This window comes from Diceros bicornis, chromosome 26, assembly GCF_020826845.1.
Source record: "Diceros bicornis minor isolate mBicDic1 chromosome 26, mDicBic1.mat.cur, whole genome shotgun sequence".
NCBI lineage: Eukaryota > Metazoa > Chordata > Mammalia > Perissodactyla > Rhinocerotidae > Diceros > Diceros bicornis.
The window spans coordinates 47792811-47815367 of record NC_080765.1 but is presented as its reverse complement, the minus strand read 5'-3'; the positions used below and the strand labels follow the sequence as shown (position 1 = coordinate 47815367).

General features: G+C 57.6%; 1 protein-coding gene across 5 annotated transcripts in view; it reads left to right on the top strand.

The window, feature by feature from the left end:
* The window catches only part of RAB11FIP3 (RAB11 family interacting protein 3), a 90378-nt gene extending 70947 nt beyond the window's left edge, over positions 1-19431 (top strand). For 3 of the 5 annotated variants that reach the window (XM_058570485.1, XM_058570488.1, XM_058570487.1), the window contains 8 exons: positions 7853-7946; positions 9452-9555; positions 13215-13355; positions 15861-15942; positions 16808-16945; positions 17235-17390; positions 17548-17688; positions 17771-19375. In XM_058570485.1, coding sequence (XP_058426468.1) covers positions 7853-7946; positions 9452-9555; positions 13215-13355; positions 15861-15942; positions 16808-16945; positions 17235-17390; positions 17548-17688; positions 17771-17884 — 970 coding nt within the window. In that variant the 3' untranslated portion in view covers positions 17885-19375. Of the gene's footprint in view, positions 1-3024; positions 3061-7852; positions 7947-9451; positions 9556-13214; positions 13356-15860; positions 15943-16807; positions 16946-17234; positions 17391-17547; positions 17689-17770 lie in introns of all 5 variants that reach the window. The other 2 variants (XM_058570489.1, XM_058570486.1) reach the window with 2 other exon arrangements.
* The last annotated feature ends 3126 nt before the right edge of the window (positions 19432-22557 follow it).

The window sequence follows — 22557 nt, the reverse complement described above, 5'->3', positions numbered from 1 at the left end:
TGGCAGGAGGTTACATAAAAGGTGGGAGAACGGTGAACCATCCTGATGGTTTCAGCATGTTTAGAGTAGTCTTCTAAAAACCGCTTACCTGTCTTGAGGAGCCTGCCCCTTTAGGGCCTCAGCCAAGGCCAGCTCAGTCTTCCCAGTGGGTCCTCATGGCTGACGGCCCTGCTATACCTGCTGTCCTGCCTCTAGTTCCAATTCCAGCACATTTGATGTCTTTATCCCTTTTTCTTTTTCTTTCTTTCTTTTCTTTCTTTCTTTTTTTTTTTTTTTTGGTGAGGAAGATTAGCCCTGGGCTAACATCTGTGCCCATCTTTCTCTATTTTATATATGGGATGCTGCCACAGCGTGGCTTGATGAGCGGTGTGTAGGTCCGTGCCTGGGATCTGAACCTGCGAACCCTGGGCCACCGAAGCAGAGCACGTGAACTTAACCACTACGCTACCAGGCCAACCCCTATCCCTTTTTCTTATGTTCTGTGCAATGCTCAAAACACAGGCTGGAGTCCAGCAAATGCCGGACCAGGTAGAGAGGATGGGACAGGACCCCGGCATACTTGGCCAGTCAGCAGCCTCAGAGGGGAGCTGGGGGGGTCCCAGCAGCACTGATGAGGAACTAGAAGTGCTCTTTGGGGGGGGGCTTCCTGGGAGACTTGAGAAAATGGGACATCTGCTAATTCCAGAGACCCACTGGCCTGTGTTTTAGGGACAGCCAGTGTTTACCTCTGTGTGTGTTTGGGTGTTGAGTGCTTTGGGAAGGTCGCTTGACCTGGCTGGTGAGGGGTCATTTGTCCTTCCTGCATGAAGACTTGCCCTCCTGCTAAGTGGGTCCAAGTGCAGGTCTGTCGTCTCTGTATTTGAGAGTGGCATGGAGACACGCATCTCATCTCTCCTCCTCCAAAGACTGTTGACGTAGAACTGATCTTTTCCCAAGTTGGGAACCTGCCCAGGATGGCCGTGGTCACATCTGCTAGGCTTTGTGGGGCAGAGAACAGACTGGGACATGGCTAAGTATGACCAGCAAGTCCAGTGGAGTCTCACGTCCAGTCACCCGTTCCCTAAGAAAGACTCTCCCAAGGGGTCAATATACCGTTCAAGTCATTATAATCAAGACACAACTGTCAGTCAGGAGATTCCCACTAAGCACCGAGTTGAGGAGATCTGAATCTTGTGTAGTGGTTTCCATAGAATTGCCTCAAAATAAATGTATTTGGTCATGGTTTGTGGGTGATAAAAAGTGATTTAGTCCAAACCTTATCTGGAAGCTTTGACGTCAGGTATAATTTCTGCACAGTGAACTTCAGAACCTGCCGACAGCTGTTATATTTTCCAGGTATCTGGGAGCATCTATGAAAACAATTCATTTTGTAGAAATTAAGAAGACTGCTTTCCCCAGGGGTTTATTTTCAAATTCTAAACCCTGTCACTGGACTGCAGGTCCAGTTCCTGAGAGGCTGACAGGTAAACTGAATAGTGAGTCCGTCCGTCCCACGTCTCAGGGAGTTTCAGTGGTCTTAGGATGAAACAGGTTTGTGTTAGAATATACAGTGTCAGTCAGGGTCCAGTCAGGAGAGGGGGACCACTGAGTAGTGTAAACGTGGAAAGTTCAATGAGAAGAATGACTGACTGTAACAGGGATTGGGGTGACGAGGCATCCGCTAGTAAGATAAAAGAGGGCTCAGAAGAACGCAGGAGCAGCGGCCCTGAGGAGCAGCCCCCTAGGGCTGAGATCGGACCCTGCTGCAGAGGGGAGGGCCCTGGCAAACTGGGTGGCAGAGATGTCACCATAGTGCCACACTGGCGGGATTTGTTGAGAATCTGCCTTCTAGAACTTGCTGGAAATCTGCCCTCTGGCTGCCAGGAAAGCCCTTCCCTGGGAGGGGTCTCACCAGAAGCACTCAGCTACAAAACCGCCCGAGGGGGTGTCGGTCCAGCCACTTGCTGCTGCTGGGCACCGGCACTGGGCAGGCTGCTCAGGCAGGATGCTGAAGTGTGAATAGCAGAGCCTCAGTTAAAAGCAAGGTGCCACCAGGGAGCACCGGGAACCCAGAAGCAAACCCTCCTCCTGCCATGTCTCTCCCCAGCGCTCTCTACCCACAAAACTTCACATTGCAAAGGGCCCAGATCCATTTCCACAGAACAAGTAAAAGGATGAATTTGGAGCTGAGAGGCAATAAATTGGTGACTGGTACAGCATGTATTTCTCTCTAAGTAGACTTTCCTACCCAAACCTTAAGAGAATTGTAGGTGTGTTTGAGATGAGAGAGCTGATGAGAGATGTGGCCTGTCTGGCTCTTCTGAATTCAAGACAGTGGTTGTTCTCATCCTTGGAGAGATGACTTGTATCTTCTCATAGGTTGAGGCTAATAGTTTAGCAGTCAAATTGGAAAATAAAACTTTGGACTTCAGAAATGAGAGAGAAGGTAAGTTGGGTTGTTTTTGCCGCTGCAGATGGGTACGTCAGACAGACGATGTGTAATGTGCTGTATTTACTGCCCTGAAATGGCAGCAGGAGAGGTTTCCCAGATCACTGCCAGGCGGGCTTCTAGAGTGTGAAGTACGGGTGCCTCAGTTAAAACCGACGACAGGACTGTCCTTTACAGACAGGCCGTGTCACGTTTCGTGTGGGGGCCTCTGATGGCCAAGAGTTTAGAGGGTAATTTGGCTTTAAAAGCATTTGGGACATGGCGTTGGCTGATGGCTCAGACCCCATGCAGCAAGCTGGTGGGTCCAGATGCTGGGTCGGCCTCTGGACGAGGTCTGGCTGTGGCTCCCTCTGAAATCTCTTTGGGGGTGGAGTAATGTAACTTGCTGAGGCCTTGACAAGCCCCTCGTAGCTCCCGCCTCCCTGAACGTTTTGCTGAGTGGGCCTTTCTGTGCATGGAGCTGCCTCAGGGCAAGGTGGTGCATGCTTGTGGATGCCCTCATCCCCGTATCTCTCCAGCCTGAATTTCCTGTTTCCTCCTGTTCCTCCCTGTCTGTTCTCTGACACTATTTTCCTGTTTATTTTGATTTTGCACAGTCCAGCGAAGCGGCTCTCCAGCAAGAAGGTGGCAAGGTAGGAGACCCTTGGTTCCTTACTGGGATGTTCTTCTGAAATGTAATGCTAATCATAGCTCTTTAAGAACATGTTTAGGGCTGGCCCCGTGGCTTAGCGGTTAAGTGTGCGCACTCTGCTACTGGCGGCCCGGGTTCGGAACCCAGGCACGCACCAATGCACCGCTTCTCCGGCCATGCTGAGGCTGTGTCCCACATACAGCAACTAGAAGGATGTGCAACTATGACATACAACTATCTACTGGGGCTTTGGGGAAAAAAAAAAAGGAGGAGGATTGGCAATAGATGTTAGCTCAGAGCCGGTCTTCCTCAGCAAAAAGAGGAGGATTAGCACGGATGTTAGCTCAGGGCTGATCTTCCTCACACACACACAAAAAACATGTTTAGAAAATACTATTTTCCAAGGTGTTTTTAAAAACTTTTCAGAGTTACTTCTCATGGTTTGGGATTGAAAATAATTTGAGGAGATGGACTGTGAAAAGAATTTCCAACACTGTGAGTTGGGACCAGAGTTTGTAACTGGGAAGTTTATAGTGAAAGCTTTTGGCACTCCTCCTGTTTTATTGAGTCTTTACCGCGAGGTCTGGAAGGGCCAATGACCCCGCATGTCTGCTGTAGGTTAACCCACCAGTAGAGAGCATCAGCGAGGGCCCTGGTCTCAGAGAGCCAGAACGTGACGTAGCCCAGGTCTGGGTCCACCTCCTTCGAAGGCTGCGCCCTCCCCACTGGTTCCCCAAGGTGAGGAGAAGGGGAAGGATATGTGCCTACCTCCATTTCTAAAGAACGTGCATTTGTGGCCATTTCTTCATTTCTCAGTTTTGGATACTCCCTATTGGCTTCCTCTAGTGAGAGACGACAGCACGTACATCTATCCTCTCCCCTGCCCACTGGCTCTAAGGACAGTTTTCACAGGGTGCATGAGATGCAGCATTCCTCACAGGAAGCATGTAATGCATCACTAGTTTCCTTTCTGAGGAAGTCACTGCTTCTCCTGGAGGCAGTGATTGCCTTCATGTTTTCATTTGCTTCTTCTTCTGTGCTGCTCTCCTGCCTCCATTGCCCAGCCTCTAACGGGGCCACGAGGCAGCCCTGTGCCTGTCTGGCTGTCGCCCCAGAGACCCTGCCCTCTGCGCAGGTGCAGTGCGGGCTGCACGGCCGGGTCCTGCACTCTCTCCCCGCTGTGTTCCCAGTGTTGTTTCAGGCGTCGGGTCTTCTCGCCCCCGATCCCATCTCCTTTTTTCATCTCCATCTTTTTGTCCAGCACATCTTCCTATAGCTTCTTGAGAAAAGAGGTGCCCAGGAGATAAATTCTGAGGCCTTGCTGGATATTTTACTCTTGTAGTTTGGCTTGCTATAGAATTTTGGATTGGAAATAATTTCCCTGTGGAGTTTTTGACGGCATTGCTCATTATCTTCTAGTACTAGGTTGCTAGTGAGAGGTCTGATGCTTTCTGATTTTCCTTTGTGACTATTTTTCCCTCTCTGGAAGCTTTTTAGATGCTTCTTTATCCCTGAAGTTCAGAAGTTTTAGGGTGAGTCTTGTGAGTCCTTTTTCCCATTAATTACGCTGGGCAGAATGAAAGACAGGCCGTTTCAATCTGGAAGCTTCTGTCCCTTAGTTCTGGGGACCCTTCCTGAGCCATTTCTCTGACATGTCCTCCGCTCCCCGTGCTGCTCCTCCTGGAGCTCCTGCTCTGCCCCCGGTGCCTTGTCCACGCTGCCCTGTGCCTCTGCTCTGGCTCCACCTGCTGTGACGTGCCGCCAGCTCTTCCTCCCTGCATCTTCCCTGGACCCTTGCCTGGGCTCTGTCTTTCTTGTTGGAGGTTTCCCTCAAACGGCAGGCAGTATGTCTGCTGGATGGGAGTGGTTCTCATGGCTGGCGGGCGGCTGCTGGCGGGCGTGTGGTATGGACAAGGGCCTGTGTCGGCGGGTCTTTTCTCTAACCCGACTGACTGGATTCCCCAGAGTGGAGTCCTACCTGTCTGCCGGCATTGGGGAAGCTGCACTGGGCCGCCATGGAGCTGGCCGACCGTGGGCACACTCCCTGTGTGTGGGCCCCTGTGTCCATGTCTGGGCTCCTTGGGCTCTGGAGAGCCCGTCTCTTCCAGGGGGGTGGAGACTGCCCACCCTCCGTCTGTGCCCATCTCTGTTGCCCCTTTCTCAGGCGCCGGTCCTTCCTGGGTTCTCCAGAGGGATCAGCCAGCTCCCGGTGTCCCCCTGGTTGGCTGTGGCCTTCCTCCCTCTGCTTTCCAGGGTCCAGTGCCTGTGACGCTTCTTTTCTGGTGCTGGCTCCTCTTCTCCTCTTTGTCCTTGAGGATGTAAACCTTTGGTTTTCTTTTTCTGTCATCTTTACGGCTTAGGATCCAGAGGAGGCAGAGGTGAACATCATCATCAGTCCACCTTCTCCACTTGTTTTCTCCATCACCTCTTCTAGAAAAGCTCTCAGGAATGTAATATTAATTCCTGACCACACTTTGATGATGGTTTTAGCATCACTTTTCTTCTCACTCCCATCTTGTACCCCAGACAGGCCACAGCTGGTGAAACCAACGAAGGTAGACACCTGGCTTAGTTGTCTGCTCTCAGCCCCCACGTAGGGGACGTGGACGGACCTGGGCCTGTGTTGAAACGCCCTCTGCGAGTTGAACCTTTCTTCACAGACACCCTTTGGTGTGAAGAAGCCCGGTCTGCAGGTGCCTGTGGTTAGTTTACAGACAGAGGCAGTTCTGTAGTCTGTACACACAGGTATAGATGCAGTTTTGATCTGCTGCCGTTTTGTCCTTAAGACTGGCACCAGACTTCTAAAGAGATTCGGAATGGCTGTTGTAATCTCACTCTTACAGTGTAATGTCCCTTTACATGTGGCACTGTGGCTGGACTGTGGGTTTCGGAGCCGCCAGCTCTGGCTCTGTGACCTGGCTGGGTGCCCAGCCTGTGTGGAAATGGCTCTGGGGTTGGTGTGCACGCGAGGACCCTGAGGCACCGGCGCAGAGCCACCTCAGGATGGGAGGACATGCCTGAGGGACCCTCGCAGGGCTGGCAGCGCCCCCTACAGGCAGGTCTCAGGTCAGATGACAGTGTGGTCAGGTGCCTGCTGCCTACCTGCCAGACTTCACCTGCCTCCCTTGGGGTGGATCGGGCACTTCCCACAGCCCCTTCTCCTTGTGGGTCTCCTGAGTGGGGGTGGGTTTCAATAAATAATCCCCCCCCGACCGTGCCGAGGAACCCTGGCCTCACCCTGAGTGGCCACATGCTGAGGCCACATGCTGGGTGTTTGGGGACTGGGCACGACCTCCCCGTCCCCAGGTTCAGCCCTTCAAAAGCACCCAGAGGCCCTGACGGGAGCTCAGGATCCAGTAACAAGTCCCAGGCCGTGGCCCCTCCTGGGGTGGGCAGCTTCCTGCCCCAACAGTGGCATCAGGAGCTAGCTCACATTTAGGGTCAAGGTCATGGGCATGTAAGAGCAGCAATCAGACGAGAACGTGATGGCCTGCGCACCCTCCTGCCCTTTGGGTTCGTGCCCTTCAGAGAATCAGATGAAATCCACAGAAAGGTGCTCATCTGTCCCACCCAGGGCACATGCAGGGGCCTCGTGGTCCCTGAGGGTGACGTTGCCCTCTTTTCTGTTCCCCTTAGAACATTTCTGGAAAAAAAATTTAAGAAATATACAAGCCCAGTCAGTACGAAAAAGGAAATTGAACTTCATACATTTGATAATGTAGAAACCTTGAATGTAAGTTCTAGTAACAGTTTATTGAATTCTTACTCTGTACTATGTCCTTATTGGAGCTGTTCATATATATAACCTCATTTGAACCTCATAATATCCTGCAGTGTATAGGAGAATAAGGTTCAGAGTGGGTGAGTGGCTTTCTCAAGGTCACACAGCTTTGAGCATCAGGCTGTCACACTCAGAGCTTGGGTTGGTACATGCAGACTTCTGCTGGCTCTGCACAAATCTCGGCGAGTTTTACATACTCCAGGTAAACTAGAGCTGGTACGGTGTCACCACAACTGACAAGACTGTCTCTAGGGTGACTCTGAACGTGTGTTTGCTGAGCACCTGCTAAGGCACCAATGGCTGAGGCGTGAAGGGAGGAGCTCTGAGGGTGTGGAGCCCCAGGGGCTTTCCCAGGACCGCGGGGGCCAGTGTCCACCCGAGGCCTGGGTTGCACAGCACCCGACATGGCCCATGGGGCTGGAGACCTTTGTCCACCAGCGCCGGTGCATGGAGCTGCTGCCGCAGAGGACAGTCACGCCTGTGCGCCTTCCCGAGCTCGCCCCCGAGAGAGACTTCGGGGGATGCCCTGGGTGTGACCCCCAGCGAGACCACTGATCTCTCACCGTGACTGCTGCAGGGAGAACCTCTGAAAATCGAGTGTCAGGAACGCATGTAGGTGATGTTGTGTAGGAGTCATGATCCTAATGAGTGTTCCAGGGGCCTCCGGCGGAAGATGAGAGTGTTTCATTATCACAGGGAGGTGCGACGTCGCGTTTTACTGCCTGAGTACAAAGTACCCTCGCCCCATTAGCTGGTGGGGAAGGAGGCCTGGCCTGTCGGGCTCCAAAGAGCAGAGTGTCCTCTGCGGCCACAGAGTGCAGCCGCTGGCTCACCCTGGCCCCTCGGGAGCGGCGTCCTGGCCGGAACTCCCTTCGTTGGTCACTCCGGGGTTTGTTGCTCAGCCTGACCTGGGAATGCTGGTGTTTTAAGTCACGGGCCCTTCCCGCTGCCTTTCTGTCTTGGTTCTGCCTAAGGGCCTGCTCTGGACCAGGCTCTTGTCTCTTCTCCACAGGCACCTGCACCAGTCGGGAGCCCTGACCATGGAGGCCCTGCAGGACCCTCCCCCAGACCCCATGGAGGGCATGGAAGAGGACATTGCTGACAAGGTAGGCCCTGGGCAGGGGGCCAGAGGGCCATGCCTGGGTAACATAGCCCATCTCACCTGCCCCCTCCCCTCCTCCTGTGCCCTCACCTCCCATCCCCCCTCACCTCCTCCTGTGCCTTCTCTTTCTCCTGTCCTCCCCCCTTGTCCTGTCCCCACCTCCTCCCGTCCCCCCTCACCTCCTTCTGTCCCTTCACTTCCTCTCCCCCCCATCCTGTCTCCCCCTCCTCCCGTCCCCCCTCACCTCCTCCCATCCCGCCTCACCTCCTCCTGTGCCCTCACCTCCTCGTGTCCCTTCAATTCCTCCTGTCCTCCCCTTCTTGTCCCATCCCCCTTCCTCCCGTCCCCCCTCACCTCCTCCCATCCCCCTTCACCTCCTCCTGTCCCTTCATTTCCTCATGTCCTCCCCACCTCCTCCCATCCCCTCACCTCTTCTCATCCCCCCTCACCTCCTCCTGTCCCTTCACTTCCTCCTTTCCCCTCCTTGTTCTGTCCCCCCCTCCTCCCGTGCCCCCTCACCTCCTCCCATCCCACCTCATCTCCTCCTGTGCCCTCACCTCCTCCTGTCCCTTCACTTCCTCCTGTCCTCCCCCCTTGTCCTGTCTCCCTCTCCTCCCATCCTCCCTCACCTCCTCCCGTCCCCTCACCTCGTCCCGTCCCCTCACCTCCTCCCTTCCTCCCCACCTCCTCCCTTCCTCCCCACCTCCTCCTGTCGCCCCAACCTCCTCCCATCGCCTCACCTCCTCCCATCCCCTCACCTCCTCCGGTCCCCTCACCTCCTTCCGTCCCCTTACCTCCTCCCGTCCCCTCACCTCCTCCCTTCCTCCCCACCTCCTCCTGTCGCCCCAAGCTCCTCCCATCCCCTCACCTCCTCCCATCCTCCCTACCTCCTCCTGTCCCCTCACCTCCTCCCATCCTCCTCACCTCCTCCCGTTCTCACCTCCTCCTGTTCTCCCTTACCTCCCTGTCCCCCCACCTCCTCCTGTACCCCCTCACCTCCTTCTGGACCTCCTCTCTAGAGTACCTCCTGCATCTCATGCTCTGTAGAGCCCTCGCTAGCTCTCACAGAGGGCGTGGCCTTCATTCCTCCTACCACCTGTGTGGGTATCTGTCTCTCATCTAAGTAGTGAGCTCCCTGAGGAGGAAGGGACCAAACCCCAGGCCTTTCTGTCCTTGAAGTCCGCCAGCATGTGCCACCTCCCTGGGCTGGGTCTAGCAGAGCAGAGGCCCCTGCTTGTGGGGCCCAGGAGCTTCACTGCCCCATGTGCCATCGCAGCCTCGTCACAAAGGCACCCTCGGGGCCCCTGGTGCCATCTGTGGTTTTGAGGCCATAGTGTGCTCCCCCATGGCTTACTGATGCCTGTGGGGCTGCACCCCTTGCTTATGAGGACAGTCCACAAACGAGATGGACCCAACTGCAGCCTCGTGGACGCTGCCTCCTAAGCAGTCCATCTGGGAGTGCAGACTCTCCCGCCTCCTTGATTCTCAAGCCACCGTCTCACTCCCAAGGTTGTCTTCCTGGAGAAGCGGGTGTCAGAGCTGGAGAAGGACACAGTTGCCAACGGGGAGCAGCACAGCCGGCTGAGGCAGGAGAACCTCCAGCTGGTGCACAGGTGAGCATGTGGCAGCGAGGCCTCCTGGTGCTGCGGTGCGTGACCCTGCCCCTTCTCATTCTCTTCACCTCACAAGGCGGGGTCCCTGCTGCCACACAGAGGTCTGGCTCTCACCTGGAGCTGCCTCTCCATCCAGCTGCTGGGAGCCCACTTGGGATGGTGCCAGGTGGCCTTCTGAGCGTGTACTCGGTGCTCTGCCCCGCACGCACAGGGCCCCAGAGGAAAGGGGGAGGCCAGCACCCACACCGCGCGCGTGGAGCACCTGGCAGAAGCGTGGGCTCCGGCGCAGCAGAGGTCGCATAGGGAAAGGTGCGCTGGGATCCTGCTGTGGGGGCCTCCAACTTGTGCCCCCACTCTGAGAGGCCGTCCTGAGGAAACAGTCCTAACACTGCTCGTTCCTCGATGGGTGTGTTCGCTCGGACAGCGGCTGTGCTCGGCTCACTGCACTTCCATTGTCTCGTTTCATCTTGACGACCTCCCTGAGAGGCAGGCGCTGCTTCTGTGCCATCTTACAGAGGAGCAAACTGAGGCTCGGGGGCTTAGGTGATTCCCCAGGGCCTCAGAGACAGCAACTGGGGGCCTTAGTGGGGGGCCAGTGTCTCCAGAGCTCCCTGCCCTTGGGAGCTGGACCCATCCTTGAAGCGAGAAAGGAGTGGGCTGCTGAGTACAAGACGGGCCGCGCAGTCTCATTCTGACTTGGCGAGAGCGCTAAGGCAGAGAGAATGGATGCACGAAAGGGGGAGAATGTTTGCACAGAGAGAGTGGGCTGCTTTCCCCACTCCTGTTTGGTAGACGTTTCGTGGAATACCATGATCTTCGACATCTTGAAAGCAGTCATGTCGCGTAGCCTCGCGCCCAGTTTGCAGTGATATGTTCTTGTACAGAGTAGGGCATGCTTGGCAGGAGCGACAGCTCTCCAGGCCGTGCCCGCGTGCAGCTGGGTGCTGGGGGGGCACAAACAGCCTTGTAGGGGTGAGGCCGGCCATGGGGAGGCCCGAGGGGTGTGAGAGAGGCGTGAAGCACGTGTGTGTGGGATCTACGCAAGAGGTTCTGTCCTGGTCAGGCTTCCGGGGCCCAAGCCTGGCTCTGCCACACACCCCATGACCTCAGGCCAGGTCCGCGCCCCATGTAGCCTCAGTTTCTCACCCACGACCCGAGCAGGTGGACTTCGAGCGCTCTGAACCGCACCGGACCCAGGCCTGTACACACTCAGATGGTAATCACGTCGTGATGAGGCCTGCACACACACACGCGCGCGGTACTCACGTCGTAACCCAGGCCCACACACACTCACATGGTACTTGCATCGTGACCCAGATCCAGACCCAGACACACACACACACACACGGTACTCGCGTTGTGACCAGGCCTGCACACACACACACACACACACACACACACACACTCGGTACTCGCGTTGTGACCAGGTCCACACACACACACACACTTGGTACTCGCGTCGTGACCAGGCCTGCGCGCGCGCACACACACACAGAGCACTCGAGTCGTGACCAGGCCTGCACACAGTCACAGGGTACTCACGTTGTGACCAGGCCCGCACACACACTCACATGGTACTTGCGTCATGACCAGGCCCTCGCAAGGCTCCCGGGGATGCCTGACTCCTGCGTGACATTCCCGTCCCGGGCGGTATTGACCTCCCCAGCTGTCCCGCAGTGTCAGAAGGTCAGTCTGCTCTGTGGATGCTGAGAATTGGGATGCCTCCTCTTACTGTGGGCAGGGCTGGCACATGGCTGTAACAATATAAACAAGTACCCTCGTACTTGTTTATACCAAGTAGTCGCAGTCAAGACCCTGGGCATGGTGGTGGCCTGCCCCCTGGTCTTCATGGGAGGGCCTGCCCGGCCCTGCTGCAGAGCGGGGTGGTCAGCCACATTCACGGAGGGGCTCGGGCTCCAGCTGCACTAAGCATCCGCCGCATCTGCGGAGATGACATTACCCCACTCCCTGTACTCGTCCAGGGAACCTGGTGGGTCACCAGCCCTTCTCAAGCTGACGGTGAGGTTTGTCCAGCATGACGGGTATTCATCAGTTACGCATGGACATGGTGGACAGGCCCCCTCGGGGCCTCACCCTGCCTGCAGCCAGTTCCCAGCCCCCAGGAGCCACGTCCAGCTCCTGTGGATGTTTCCTCTGCTGCCTGCCCAAGTTCTCCTCAACTACATGCTTCTGCTGCTGTTCTAGATGTTTCCATTTTTAATACCGTCAGCCTACGCCAGCCCTGCTGCACAGCTGTTCTCCTTTGCCCACCATCCTAGGAATCCCACACACTTTCTCTGTGTTGGGTTTCTTATTTTCTGGATCCCACGTTTTCTTCTTTTTTTGCTTACTCATTTTCTGAGGAGAACACCCCGATCCTTGCCCAGGAGAGAGGGTACACAGGAGACAGCTCTTGGAGACCTGGTGTGTCTGAAAATGTGTGTTGTCCCCCACGGGTGACAGTGTGGCTGGGGGTGTGGCATTCTGGTTGAAGGCGAGCCCCGTGCCTCTGAGCCGTGCTGCCACCGGGGGCTGCAGCCTTATTCTCACCTTGGACACAGGTCTCTCAGTGTTTCCTGTGCTGGGCACATGGTTTCCAACCTTTCAGTCTGGAAAACGTGTCCCTCGGCTTCAGGAAGATTTCTAGAATTATTCCTCTATACAGTTTCTTCCATTTTCTTGCCTGTCTGAACTTGTGTTAATCAAACATTAGATCCTTGAGGCCTTTCTCTCACTTTCTTTACTTCTCTGTTCTCTAACTCCATCTTTTTTCTTTTTTTATGTAATATCCTTGGTTTTCTCCTTCACCTCTTCTGTTGAGTTTCACATTCTTTCTTCTCGTAGTTGTAGCTTCTGAGGGTTCCTTGCAGAGCATCGCTCCTGTCTCGTAGGTGTGGGCCTCGCTCTGCGGGGTCAGTAACGTGGTTCTCCCTGCACTCCTCTCCTGCATGACCTGTTTCCTTGGAGGGAAGAGCTCTCCTGTGGTGTCTGGTGGTCTCTGGCCGTCCATTCACTCTCAGGTGTGAGGCTCCAAAGAGCAGATGAGAGGCCCTGTGTGCACGGACAGCTCGGGACCATGGGCTGTGCTGGCCATGGCAGGGCCTGGAGCCCTTCTCTTTGGCATGGTCACTTTCTGTCTCCTGCAGGCAGGTGTGCTGGTCTGGGAAGGGGCTGGAATCAGGGCCCCCATGTGAGCATTCCCTTTGTCCCGTGTCCTTGCTGACACCTGCCCTTACCTCTGCCATGGGTGACCTGGGTGCAGCTGCTCTGTACACCAGGTCCCCAGCCTGGAGTGTCAGTGTAGGGTCCCCGGGGTGGGCACCTGGTCAGCTTGTGTCCACACACAATGAGCAGGTGGTGACTGTGGGTGCAGGCTGTGATGCGATGAGCCTCCGTCTGAGGACGTGGATACTGTCCCTGCCGTCACGACTGTGTGTTTCTGAAGCCCCTGGCCCCCTCGGTGTGGGGGGGCGGGGGCTGTGGGGGGGCGGCGCGTCCCCTGCTTCAGAACTGCCCTGGACCAGAGCTGCAGGTGGGAAGTCTCTGTCCTTCCTGTCTCTCCTCCAGGGAGGGCAGGCTCTCTGGAGGTCCTTGATGCAGGTTCAGGCGCTGGTGGGAAGGGCAGACGGTCTCTCACCTCCTGCTCTTTGCCTCTGCAGAGCCAATGCCCTTGAGGAGCAGCTGAAGGAGCAGGAGCTGAGAGCCTGCGAGATGGTCCTGGAGGAGACGCGGAGGCAGAAGGACCTCCTGTGCAAGATGGAGAGAGAGAAGAGCATCGAGATCGAGAACCTGCAGGCCAGGTAGGGCAAGGCCGCCGCGACTTTCCAGAACAGTCAGCGAGAAAACACGATGGACGCTTTCGTAACAACAGCCCCACCCACCACCGGAAGGTACAACGTCTAGGAGTAAATCTGATTTGAGAAAAAGTGGAAAATCCCTGTGAAGAAAACTGTAAAACTCTATTAGAGGCCACAAAAGATGTGAATTCAAAGACTGATGATACGTGGATGTCCGTTTCTCTAAACCTCTCTCTAGCCTGTGTCATCCCAATCGAAATGTCTGTCTTTTTAAGGCAACTTGACAAGATTGCCTTTACGCTCACCTGGGGGCATAAGCCTTCAATGAGTCAGGAAAGGAGGGGAGAGAAAGGGGATGGGAGGCTCTCTGTAAAACGTGCCACGCAGGCACCAGTGTGTGCTGCTCGCGCAACAGCATTTCCAACCTGGACGTAGGGTGGAGGGCGGTGGACTGTCCAGTTACAGCTGCAGGCGAGTGTCCTGAAAAGAAGACCCGCAGATAATGTGACTGTCGTTGGCAGAGAAATGGTCAAAGGTCATCTGCAAGTTCCCACCCGTCGTCCCCTGAGCCCCTCTGAGTGGGGGTGAGGGAGGGGCACTTCACAGAGCCTTTTTGGCTGAGCCGCACCACTGCTGGAATTCAGAGGGCAGTTTCATGTCCGTGAAGGAGGACTCTAGGTTCTGAATCTCGTGCTCCTCCCCGTTCTCAAAGCTGAAAGATACCCTCGACTTGATCCAAGAAGAGCTCCTGGGCATTTTCAGAAGTGGGATGGCAGGAGGGGCTGCACGCAGAGCGGTGCCAGGGTCACCCTGGACGGGGAGGCCACCTCGCTTGCAGGTGCAGTGGGGTTTCGCCACCTGGGATAGCCAGGCCCAGACAGCCAGGACAGCAGGTCAGCCCCTTGTGGTGGGCAGTAAGGGGCACTGCAGAGTCAGGGGATGTGAGGACAGCTGGATTATGGAAGGAACCAGGGCTCCTGAAAAAAGGGCTGAGGCTGTGGCTGGGACAGGGCAAAACCCAACGGAGCCTGGAGCGTCCTGTGGCACCAGAAAGAGGGAAGTGCTTGAGCACACAGTGACGGGGCAGGTCACGGGGACGCAGGAGACCAGCAGAAAGAACCACCAGAGTAAGTGAGAGTGCTGGACCATAACCTGAAGTGTAAATGTGATGACTGATAAATAAATGGGGAGAAGATGCAATTCTTCCTTACAGAGGAATTCCAAATAATACACGGAGATGCTCCCTCTGGGGGGTGACAGTGAGTCCTCCTGTTCCCTGGAGTGTGGGCTGGATTTGGTGTCTGGCTTCCAGACAACAGAATGGATGGGAAAAGTAGAACTTGAGGGGGCCAGCCCGGTGGCATAGTGGTTAAGTTCACGTACTCCACTTCAGAGGCCCGGGGTTCACGGGTTCAGATCCTGGGTGTGGATCTACACACTGTTCATCAAGCCATGCTGTGGGCAGCATCCCACATACAAAGTAGAGGAAGATCGGCCCAGACGTTAGCTCAGGGCCAATGTTCCTCAGCAAAAAGCAAGAGAAGTAATGGGGCCGGCCTAGTAGCTTAGCCGTTAAGTTCACGCCTTCTGCTTCGGCAGCCTGGTGTTTGCTGGTTCGGATCCTGGGTGTGGACCTACTCACTGCTCATCAAGCCATGCCTTCTCTGTGGGCGGCGTCCCACATAGAAGAACTACAGCTCTACAACTGTGACACACAGCTATGTACTGGGGCTTTGTGGAGAAAAAAAAAAGAAGAGGAAGATTGGCGACAGATGTTAGCGCAGGGCCAGTCTTCCTCAAAAAAAAAAAAATCATCTCTTTAAAAAGAAAAAGTAGAACTTGACAGAGGAGACACCTGGCAGACAGACCTTGACCAGGTGATCCAGGTCAGCATGACCCGGGATGAGTCTTGTGGACTCGGGTGCCCCTGATGTGGTGATGAGAAGCATCTCACTGTGGGATTCTTCCCAAACCTACAACCCGCCTGATCGTGAGGAAATAGCAGACAAACCTGATTCATGGACACTCTACCAAATACAGGACCAGAACTGCTCAATATGGTCGAGGCCATGAACAACCAGGAGAGTCTGGGAGACTGCCACAGTCCAGAGGGGACAAGGAGATGTGACGACTGAGTGCACTGTGGTCCTGGGAGGGATCTGGACGGAGAGGGCCTCGGGGGGAAGGCCGAGTGGAGTCTGTGGTTTGGTGACTGGTGTGTCCCATGTGGGTGTGTGGGCCGTGACGAACACACCAGAGGAGCAGATGCCACAAGGGCAAGCCAAGAGGGGCCGGGGTCCATGGGGACCCCGCACCATGTCTGCAGCATTTCTGTAAACCTAAAATTACCCCAAACCCAAGTGCGTAAGGCCGGGCCACGGGCATTGGGGGGTGGCCTCTGTGCATCCCCAGGTGGCCTCTAGTGAGGTTTCCCAGATGCTGGGCCTCTCTTGCCCTGAGGAGGTGTAGTTCCTGGGGAGCAGGTCCCAGCCTTGTTCTGTGTCCTAGGCTGCAGCAGCTGGATGAGGAGAACAGCGAGCTGAGGTCCTGCACACCCTGTCTGAAGGCCAACATCGAACGCCTGGAGGAGGTGAGCTGCCAGCCAGGAGCTCTGAGCGGTGGGCCAGGCCCTGCACTGCGGGGGCGCCGAGGTCAGCCAGCCAGTTCAAGGGCTTTCCGCCACTCTCTGCACCTGACGCCTGTTGGGGGATTGGGATGTGCCGAGAGAGGGTCTTCAAAGTGGGGCAGCCACACAACTGGCCGATGAGTCTGCAGGGGTGCGGCTGGTGCTGCTCCAAAGAGCGAGCTGATGACACTGGGCCCCACTGGGCCCCATGTCTGAGGGAACAGGGGAGCTTGGGCCAGCTGCCCTTCGCTGGAAGGCGTTGGACCCTGCCTGGCTTCCCAGCTTTCCCACAGACGTGGGATCCTTGGGCCCAGAGGTTCACGCTTATGTTAACCCATGCTCTGAATCCAAGGATGATGTCCTTGAAGGGCCAACTTCAGCAGGACCCCTCGTGCCCTGTTCTGCAGACGTTCACTGAGGGTCCTCTCCTCCCCCATCCTCCCATCCCTACTATGTGTCCCCGGGGAAGCTCTGAACCCCGAAGACATCCAAGACTGCTTGGGCTCCAGCTCCTCTGAGTGACTCCAGCTGAGCGGCTGTGGGTTGGGTCCGGCTCTCATAGGTCCTTCCTTCCCTGCCTCCCCGAGAAATAGTCCCTGTGGCTTGCAGGACACCCCACACAGAGCACCCTAGGCCCACCTGCCACGTGGGAGCGGGCGCAGGCCCTGAGAGCACTGTGCCCGCATGTGCCACCTTGGCCGTGACAGGAAGGTCAGACACAGCCCCGTGGATGGCAGTGGACTGAGACGGTCAGGGCAGGGACAGCTGAGGAAAGCTGTGGACGGGGGGCAGGTGAAGTGTGTCCAGGGCGAGTGTTTCATTCTTGCAGGAGAAGCAAAAGCTGCTGGATGAGATAGAGGAGTTGTCGCTGCGGCTCAGCGACGAGCAGGAGAACAGGAGGAAGCTGGGGGACAGGCTGAGTCACGAGAGGCACCAGTTCCAGAGGGACAAGGAGGCGACCCAGGAGGTGAGCACGGCGCCCTGCTGTCCTGCAGCCAGCTCCCGCAGCAGGGGCAGGACCCACAACCCTGGGCCCCTGGAGTGAGCTGGGGACCCACGGCCATGCCCCTCGTGTCCCGAGACCGCTTTTAACTGTGTCGTGCTGGGCACGGGTGCTGGGCACATGGTGGCGTCTGGAAGTGTGGTGTCGTCATCCTCCCTAGAAATGGCCTCCAGACCCCCTGAGGTCCTGAAGCTGAGGGCTGGGCTAACGCTCGCTGCCCCCGGAGCCCTGCTCACCCTGCGCTTGCCCGCAGCTGATCGAGGATCTGCGCAAGCAGCTGGAGCACCTGCAGCTCTTCAAGCTGGAGGCAGAGCAGAGGCGGGGCCGCAGCAGCAGCACAGGCCTGCAGGAGTATCACAGCCGCACGCGGGAGAGTGAGCTGGAGCAGGAGGTCCGCCGGCTGAAGCAGGTGCAGACAGGCGGACACCCCACAGCCCTGCAGAAGCTCTCGGGGGCCGGCCTGGGGAGAGGGGCATGCCAAGGGCCTGAGCCGGAGGTCCTCCCTCTGCAGGCTCAGTTGCCCCTGGGGCCACAGCCCCAGGAGTGACGCTGTTGTTTCCCTGCAGGACAACCGTAACCTGAAGGAGCAGAATGACGAGCTCAATGGGCAGATCATAAACCTGAGCATCCAGGGCGCCAAGAACCTCTTCTCCACGTCCTTCTCTGAGTCCCTGGCTGCAGAGATCAGCTCGGTCTCCCGTGACGAGGTAACATGCCCCCGCCCGGCCCGGCCACCTACAGACGCCCACAGTCTGGATGCCCGGCACTGACCCCTTGCTCTTCCCACAGCTCATGGAGGCTATTCAGAAGCAGGAGGAGATCAACTTTCGCCTGCAGGACTACATTGACAGGATCATCGTGGCCATCATGGAGACCAACCCGTCTATCCTGGAGGTCAAGTAGAGGCAGGAGGGCCAGCCTAGGCTGGATTCGGGACTCCACCAACACCCCGGAGACGGCCCCAGCACACACGGCTGAGACCGACAGGCCCCACGCAGACCCAGCCCAGAGCACGCAGCTGGGCTGGGGCACAGAGATGGGTCTGCAGAAGGGGCCCGGGGACTGGAGCCCACAGCAGGTGTGGGCGGGTGGGGCCTGCTCTCGGCTCTCGCCTTCCGCTGCCCCCTCCTCTCTGTGCAGAGATGTGGGGTACGGTTTCTCAGGCTGCGGTGAGCTCCCTCCCTTGTGGCAGACCCTCCCGCTGTCCCACCCTGTCAGGGAAGAAAGGAAGCAAACGGGTCCCCACGGGGCTGCTGCCACCTACACACAGGCACCCTGACCTGGTGCCGCCTGAGCCTCGGCCATACTTGGATGGTGTAGAGGCCCCAGCACCTTGCTCCAGACGTGGTGGTGTGGGAAGCACAGGTGGGCGAGGTCAGTGCACGTCAGGGTCTGGCCGGGAGCTGCAGGACCCCCGGCTTTCCTGGGGCCGTGTCTCACTGGCACTGATCTGTGTCTCCGTGAGCTGCTCAGGCCATCACCCAGCCAGAAGGGGCACCTATGTCCAGCGTGAGGTCCAGGGGTCTCTAGGCCACATGTCTGTTCCCACAGTCAGACCCCTGCTGCACTGATCCTCAGGGGCTGACTCTCTTGTGGGGGCTGGGGCAGGAGTCCCCACTGTGAAATCAGGACTTGAGAGTAACTGTGTGGAGCGCGCTGTGTGGACGGGTGCATGTTACTGGCCCCCTCTCGGGGTGCAGGCAAGGCCTGGCGAGGTGCTGCCGCCCCATGGGTGTGGCCTTCCTGGCCTCCTGGAGTCCTCCCCTCCCTGGAGAGATCTGGGTTTCCGAGGCCAGAGTCCAATGTCTGGAAGCACGTTTCCTTTGGGTGTTGGCAGTCATGAGAAGTCGTCGTCCTTCCTTGAGGTGCATTTTGCGAGAGGCAGGGCAGGGCAGGCTCTCCAAGTGCACAGATCAAGAACAGAGAACAAGGCCTTCCCGCGGTGTGGGACTCCTTTGGGGAAGCCCTGCCCAGCGCCTGCACCACAGGAGCAGCAGTGCCTCCTCCACAGCTGCTGGGCCTGCCCCCTGAGCCTGAGCACGGCCAGGCGCCTCCGGGTGCTCTGGGTGGGCCGAGACCCCGCACACAGACTGGCTACTGCTGCGTGCGGGTCGTGTGTGTGTGCGTGAGTGAGCGCGTGTGTGCAGGCGTGTGTGGCCCACCTTCTACACCAAGATGTAAGACATTGCCTCGGATTGTACATTTTGGGGAAAGCCTGGGGTGTAAATCAGTGTAAACTTGAGGAGAGATTTTTCTATAATGTAGAGTAGGTATTTTTTATAGATTGAAGGTTGATCAATTTTTTAATACTTCCAAGAGAGAAAACTATCGGTGTATACACATGAAATATATATATATGTCTGATCATAAATCGCAAGACTTTGCTTTCCGCACCCAGCCTGCCCTGACAGCCGGGGCTGTCTCTGCGTCCCTCGGGGTGCGTTGTTGTGAGTACCAATTGCAGGGAGAATTGTTCACACAGACACCCAGCACTGACCTCACGCTGACCCTGTCTTCATCCCCTCCAGAAAGACTCTTCCAGGCAGAGCGACAGTGGCCCCGATGTGGAGGGCGAGGCCAGGGTGGTCTACCCACAGACTGAAGCTGTGGCTGCACACGCAGAGGCTGACTCCTTCCTCTGCAGGCGACAAGGGGCAGGAGGTGGTGCCGTGGGTCTGGCCCAGCGCCCCCAGGCATTTGGGGGGTGGGGACCAAGTGCCATCTGAGGTCAGACACCAGGAGACCTGGTCAGGCCGACCCCTCCCGGCCTCGGTGTGAGCCCCCCGGAGGCCCTGGGATGGCACCTCTAGGCTGGGCTCCCAACAGAGGGTGACCAAGGGGCACTCCTGGGGCGGGGCCACATGGTGGGGCTCCAGCAGCCGTGTGTTCATGGTAGGACACATGGTAGGCCAGCTGGGCCCAGAGGGCAGCATCCCAAGTCTGGGCCTCATCATGAACAAGATGGTTCCATGGGATGTGCAGTCGGGGATGAAGGAAGGGACCCACACAGAGCAACCCAGATGAAGGCACAGAAAAGGCAAGGGACCCAGGGATTGGGCTTCAAGGGTGGGGGCGGGGAGCAGAGCTCAGGTGCCACCACAGGCCATTGCCACCAAGAAGGTTGTAAGGGTGAGTGACCAGATCTGATTTGAAGGGGGGGTTGTTAGCTGAAAGTCTCCAAAACTTGAGCCCCCCCAGCCACCCTGGCATCCGGAGAAGCGGCTAACTGAGCATCGCCTGCCTCCCTCGCACTGAGCCACCTGCGCGCCAGACACAGACGGGGAAATCGAGGCCCAGGGAGGCTGAGAACCCCGCACCGACCACCCCGCCGGGCAGACCGAGCTTTAGCCTAGGTCTGCTGCCCACGGGGCTGACAACCCAAGGGCGGTGATGAGTGAACACGGTCTGGCCTGCACCAAGCAGGGCCCCCAGGCCTCGCCCTCAGCTGGGGTGTGGCAGAAGGATCAGCCCAGGAGCCTTGGACGCTACTGGGTAGCACTGAGGAGGACTAGGGTTATGGCCATGTCCAAGATGGAGTTCCTGCCCTGAGCCCCCTCCCCACTAGGACTCCTCGGGGCGGGGGGGTGGGGGTGGGCGCCACTGCACGTCGAACCTGCCAGGCCCCCTGTGCTCCTGGTGCTCAGAGCGGGTAGCACCTCAAAGAGGCTGGCAACACCCTCTTGTTATCAGGTCCATTTGCGCGACTTGCACCCAGCCACCTTCAGGGCCCAGTCCTTACCAGGTGGGACCCGCAGGCCCCGTGGCCAGAGAGCGCAGCATGGTGCTGGGGCCTGGGTGCCGGCTTCAGCCCCCAGCCCCTGGGGGGCTCTGCGCAGAGGGCCCGTTCAGCACTGGGGGGCGCCAAAGCTCTGCCACGGGTTCATAAGGTCAGTGGGGATCTGGGAGGGCCTTGTCCCCAGCCCAGCTGCACTGAGGGAGCCTCTGCTTCGACGCCTGCCCTCCCACCTGCTCTGCGCCTGTCCATCTGTAGCCTACGGGACCCATCTCTGCCCAGGAGGAGGAGCTGCAAGTGGGCAGGGCGGCTCCCACAGGGAGGGGGCTGCCAGCCCCTCTGCTTCATTTCCACTCTTAAACGTGGGGGGTGGTCCACTGTCCAGTCGGCCCCACCAGCAGCTGATGCTGAGATCCCTGCCTCGGCCCCCCAGAGGTCCCCAGCCCAAAGGGGAGGCAGTCACCCACACATGATGAGAACCCACTGTAAATGGAAATGGCCGTGCCCGGCTGCCGCCCAGGAAGGGCTGCCTGGAGAGGGCAGGGTGGGAGGGGGCCCAGGGAGTGTGCTGGAGGGCACTGCGGTGGGACCCGTGAGGACAGTGTCGAGGCCTGCGCCCCCCAGGCATGAGTGCGTCCCTCTCGCATGGGGACCCTCTACCCCAACCCTGAAACAGCCTGGCCAGAGGCCCCCCAAGGCGGATCCTGTCTCAGGCTGGCTCCTCATGTTGCTGGAGAGCCGTTGCTTGAACTTGCTTGGTTTTGGTCAATTCCACGTTTCTGAAAAAGCACAGAGCAAGGCTCTGCCCCTCCCCTGGAAGAAGGCCGCTGGCAGGTAGGCGTATGGCCGGCCCCTGGTTCCTCCACCTGTCCTGTATGTACTGCCCAGCCTCAGCTCAGGCCTGCTCCAGCCTGTACACGCTAAAGGAAAGGTGCCCGTCTACACTCCCAGCCCAGCTGCCCCAGCGCCTGTACCGTCCATCTGCTGGTGGTTCAGAACCCAGGAGACAGAGGCCCAGAGAAGAGCCCTTTCTTTACCTGTGAGGGCGTCTGCTCTCTTTTCTGACCCAGGCACGGGGGTTCACAAAGCGGGCGATTACGGGCCATTCCATAAAATCAGCCAGAGCACAGGTGTGTCCTGCCCTCAGCCCCCCTGCTGGTCTTGGCTCCTGCGTGCCTGTCACACCAGTGAGGGTCCCTGTGCCCTCATCCCACTGGAATCTCTGCTCCAGAGGGCATGCGGGTAGGTCTTGTCCACTGCTGTGTCCCAAAGCCAAGAACAGCGTGGGCGTGAGGGAGATTTGCACAGGGATGCTGGAACCGGTGCCCCCCACCCCTCGCAAGGGACTCCTCCTGCGTGGCCGCACGACCCCTTCTCCTTCACTTGGGGCAGCTATCTCCTGCCTCTTTAGCTGTGAGGGGTTGTGTCATCATCCAGAACGGCGCTGGCCGACGGTCTGGATGGTCGAAAGTCATTTACCTTCTGCTTTATGATGATTTAAATGTACGTCTGTGTGCCCCAGAATATTTAAGAGGACCCCAGGTGGACTCCAGATGCATCCCTTGTCTTGCTGCTCTGGTCCTTCTCCTGCCACCAGCCGCACACAGAACCTGTTCCTTCTAGCTCCCTCTTCCGACAGGGAGCAGCCTTGAAACTCTTCCTAAGGCCTCTTCTGCTGACTAGCCTTTCTCGCGCACGACAGGCCTTGGCCCCTTACTGGGGAGAGCTGGGGTGCTCCTGCTCTCTCCTTGCCTGTGTAGGGCCTGGCTCTGCAAAACTCGACAGTGAGCAGGCAGGAACCTCGGCCATCAGGTCACCAGGCTCAACTTCAGCTCTCTTATCG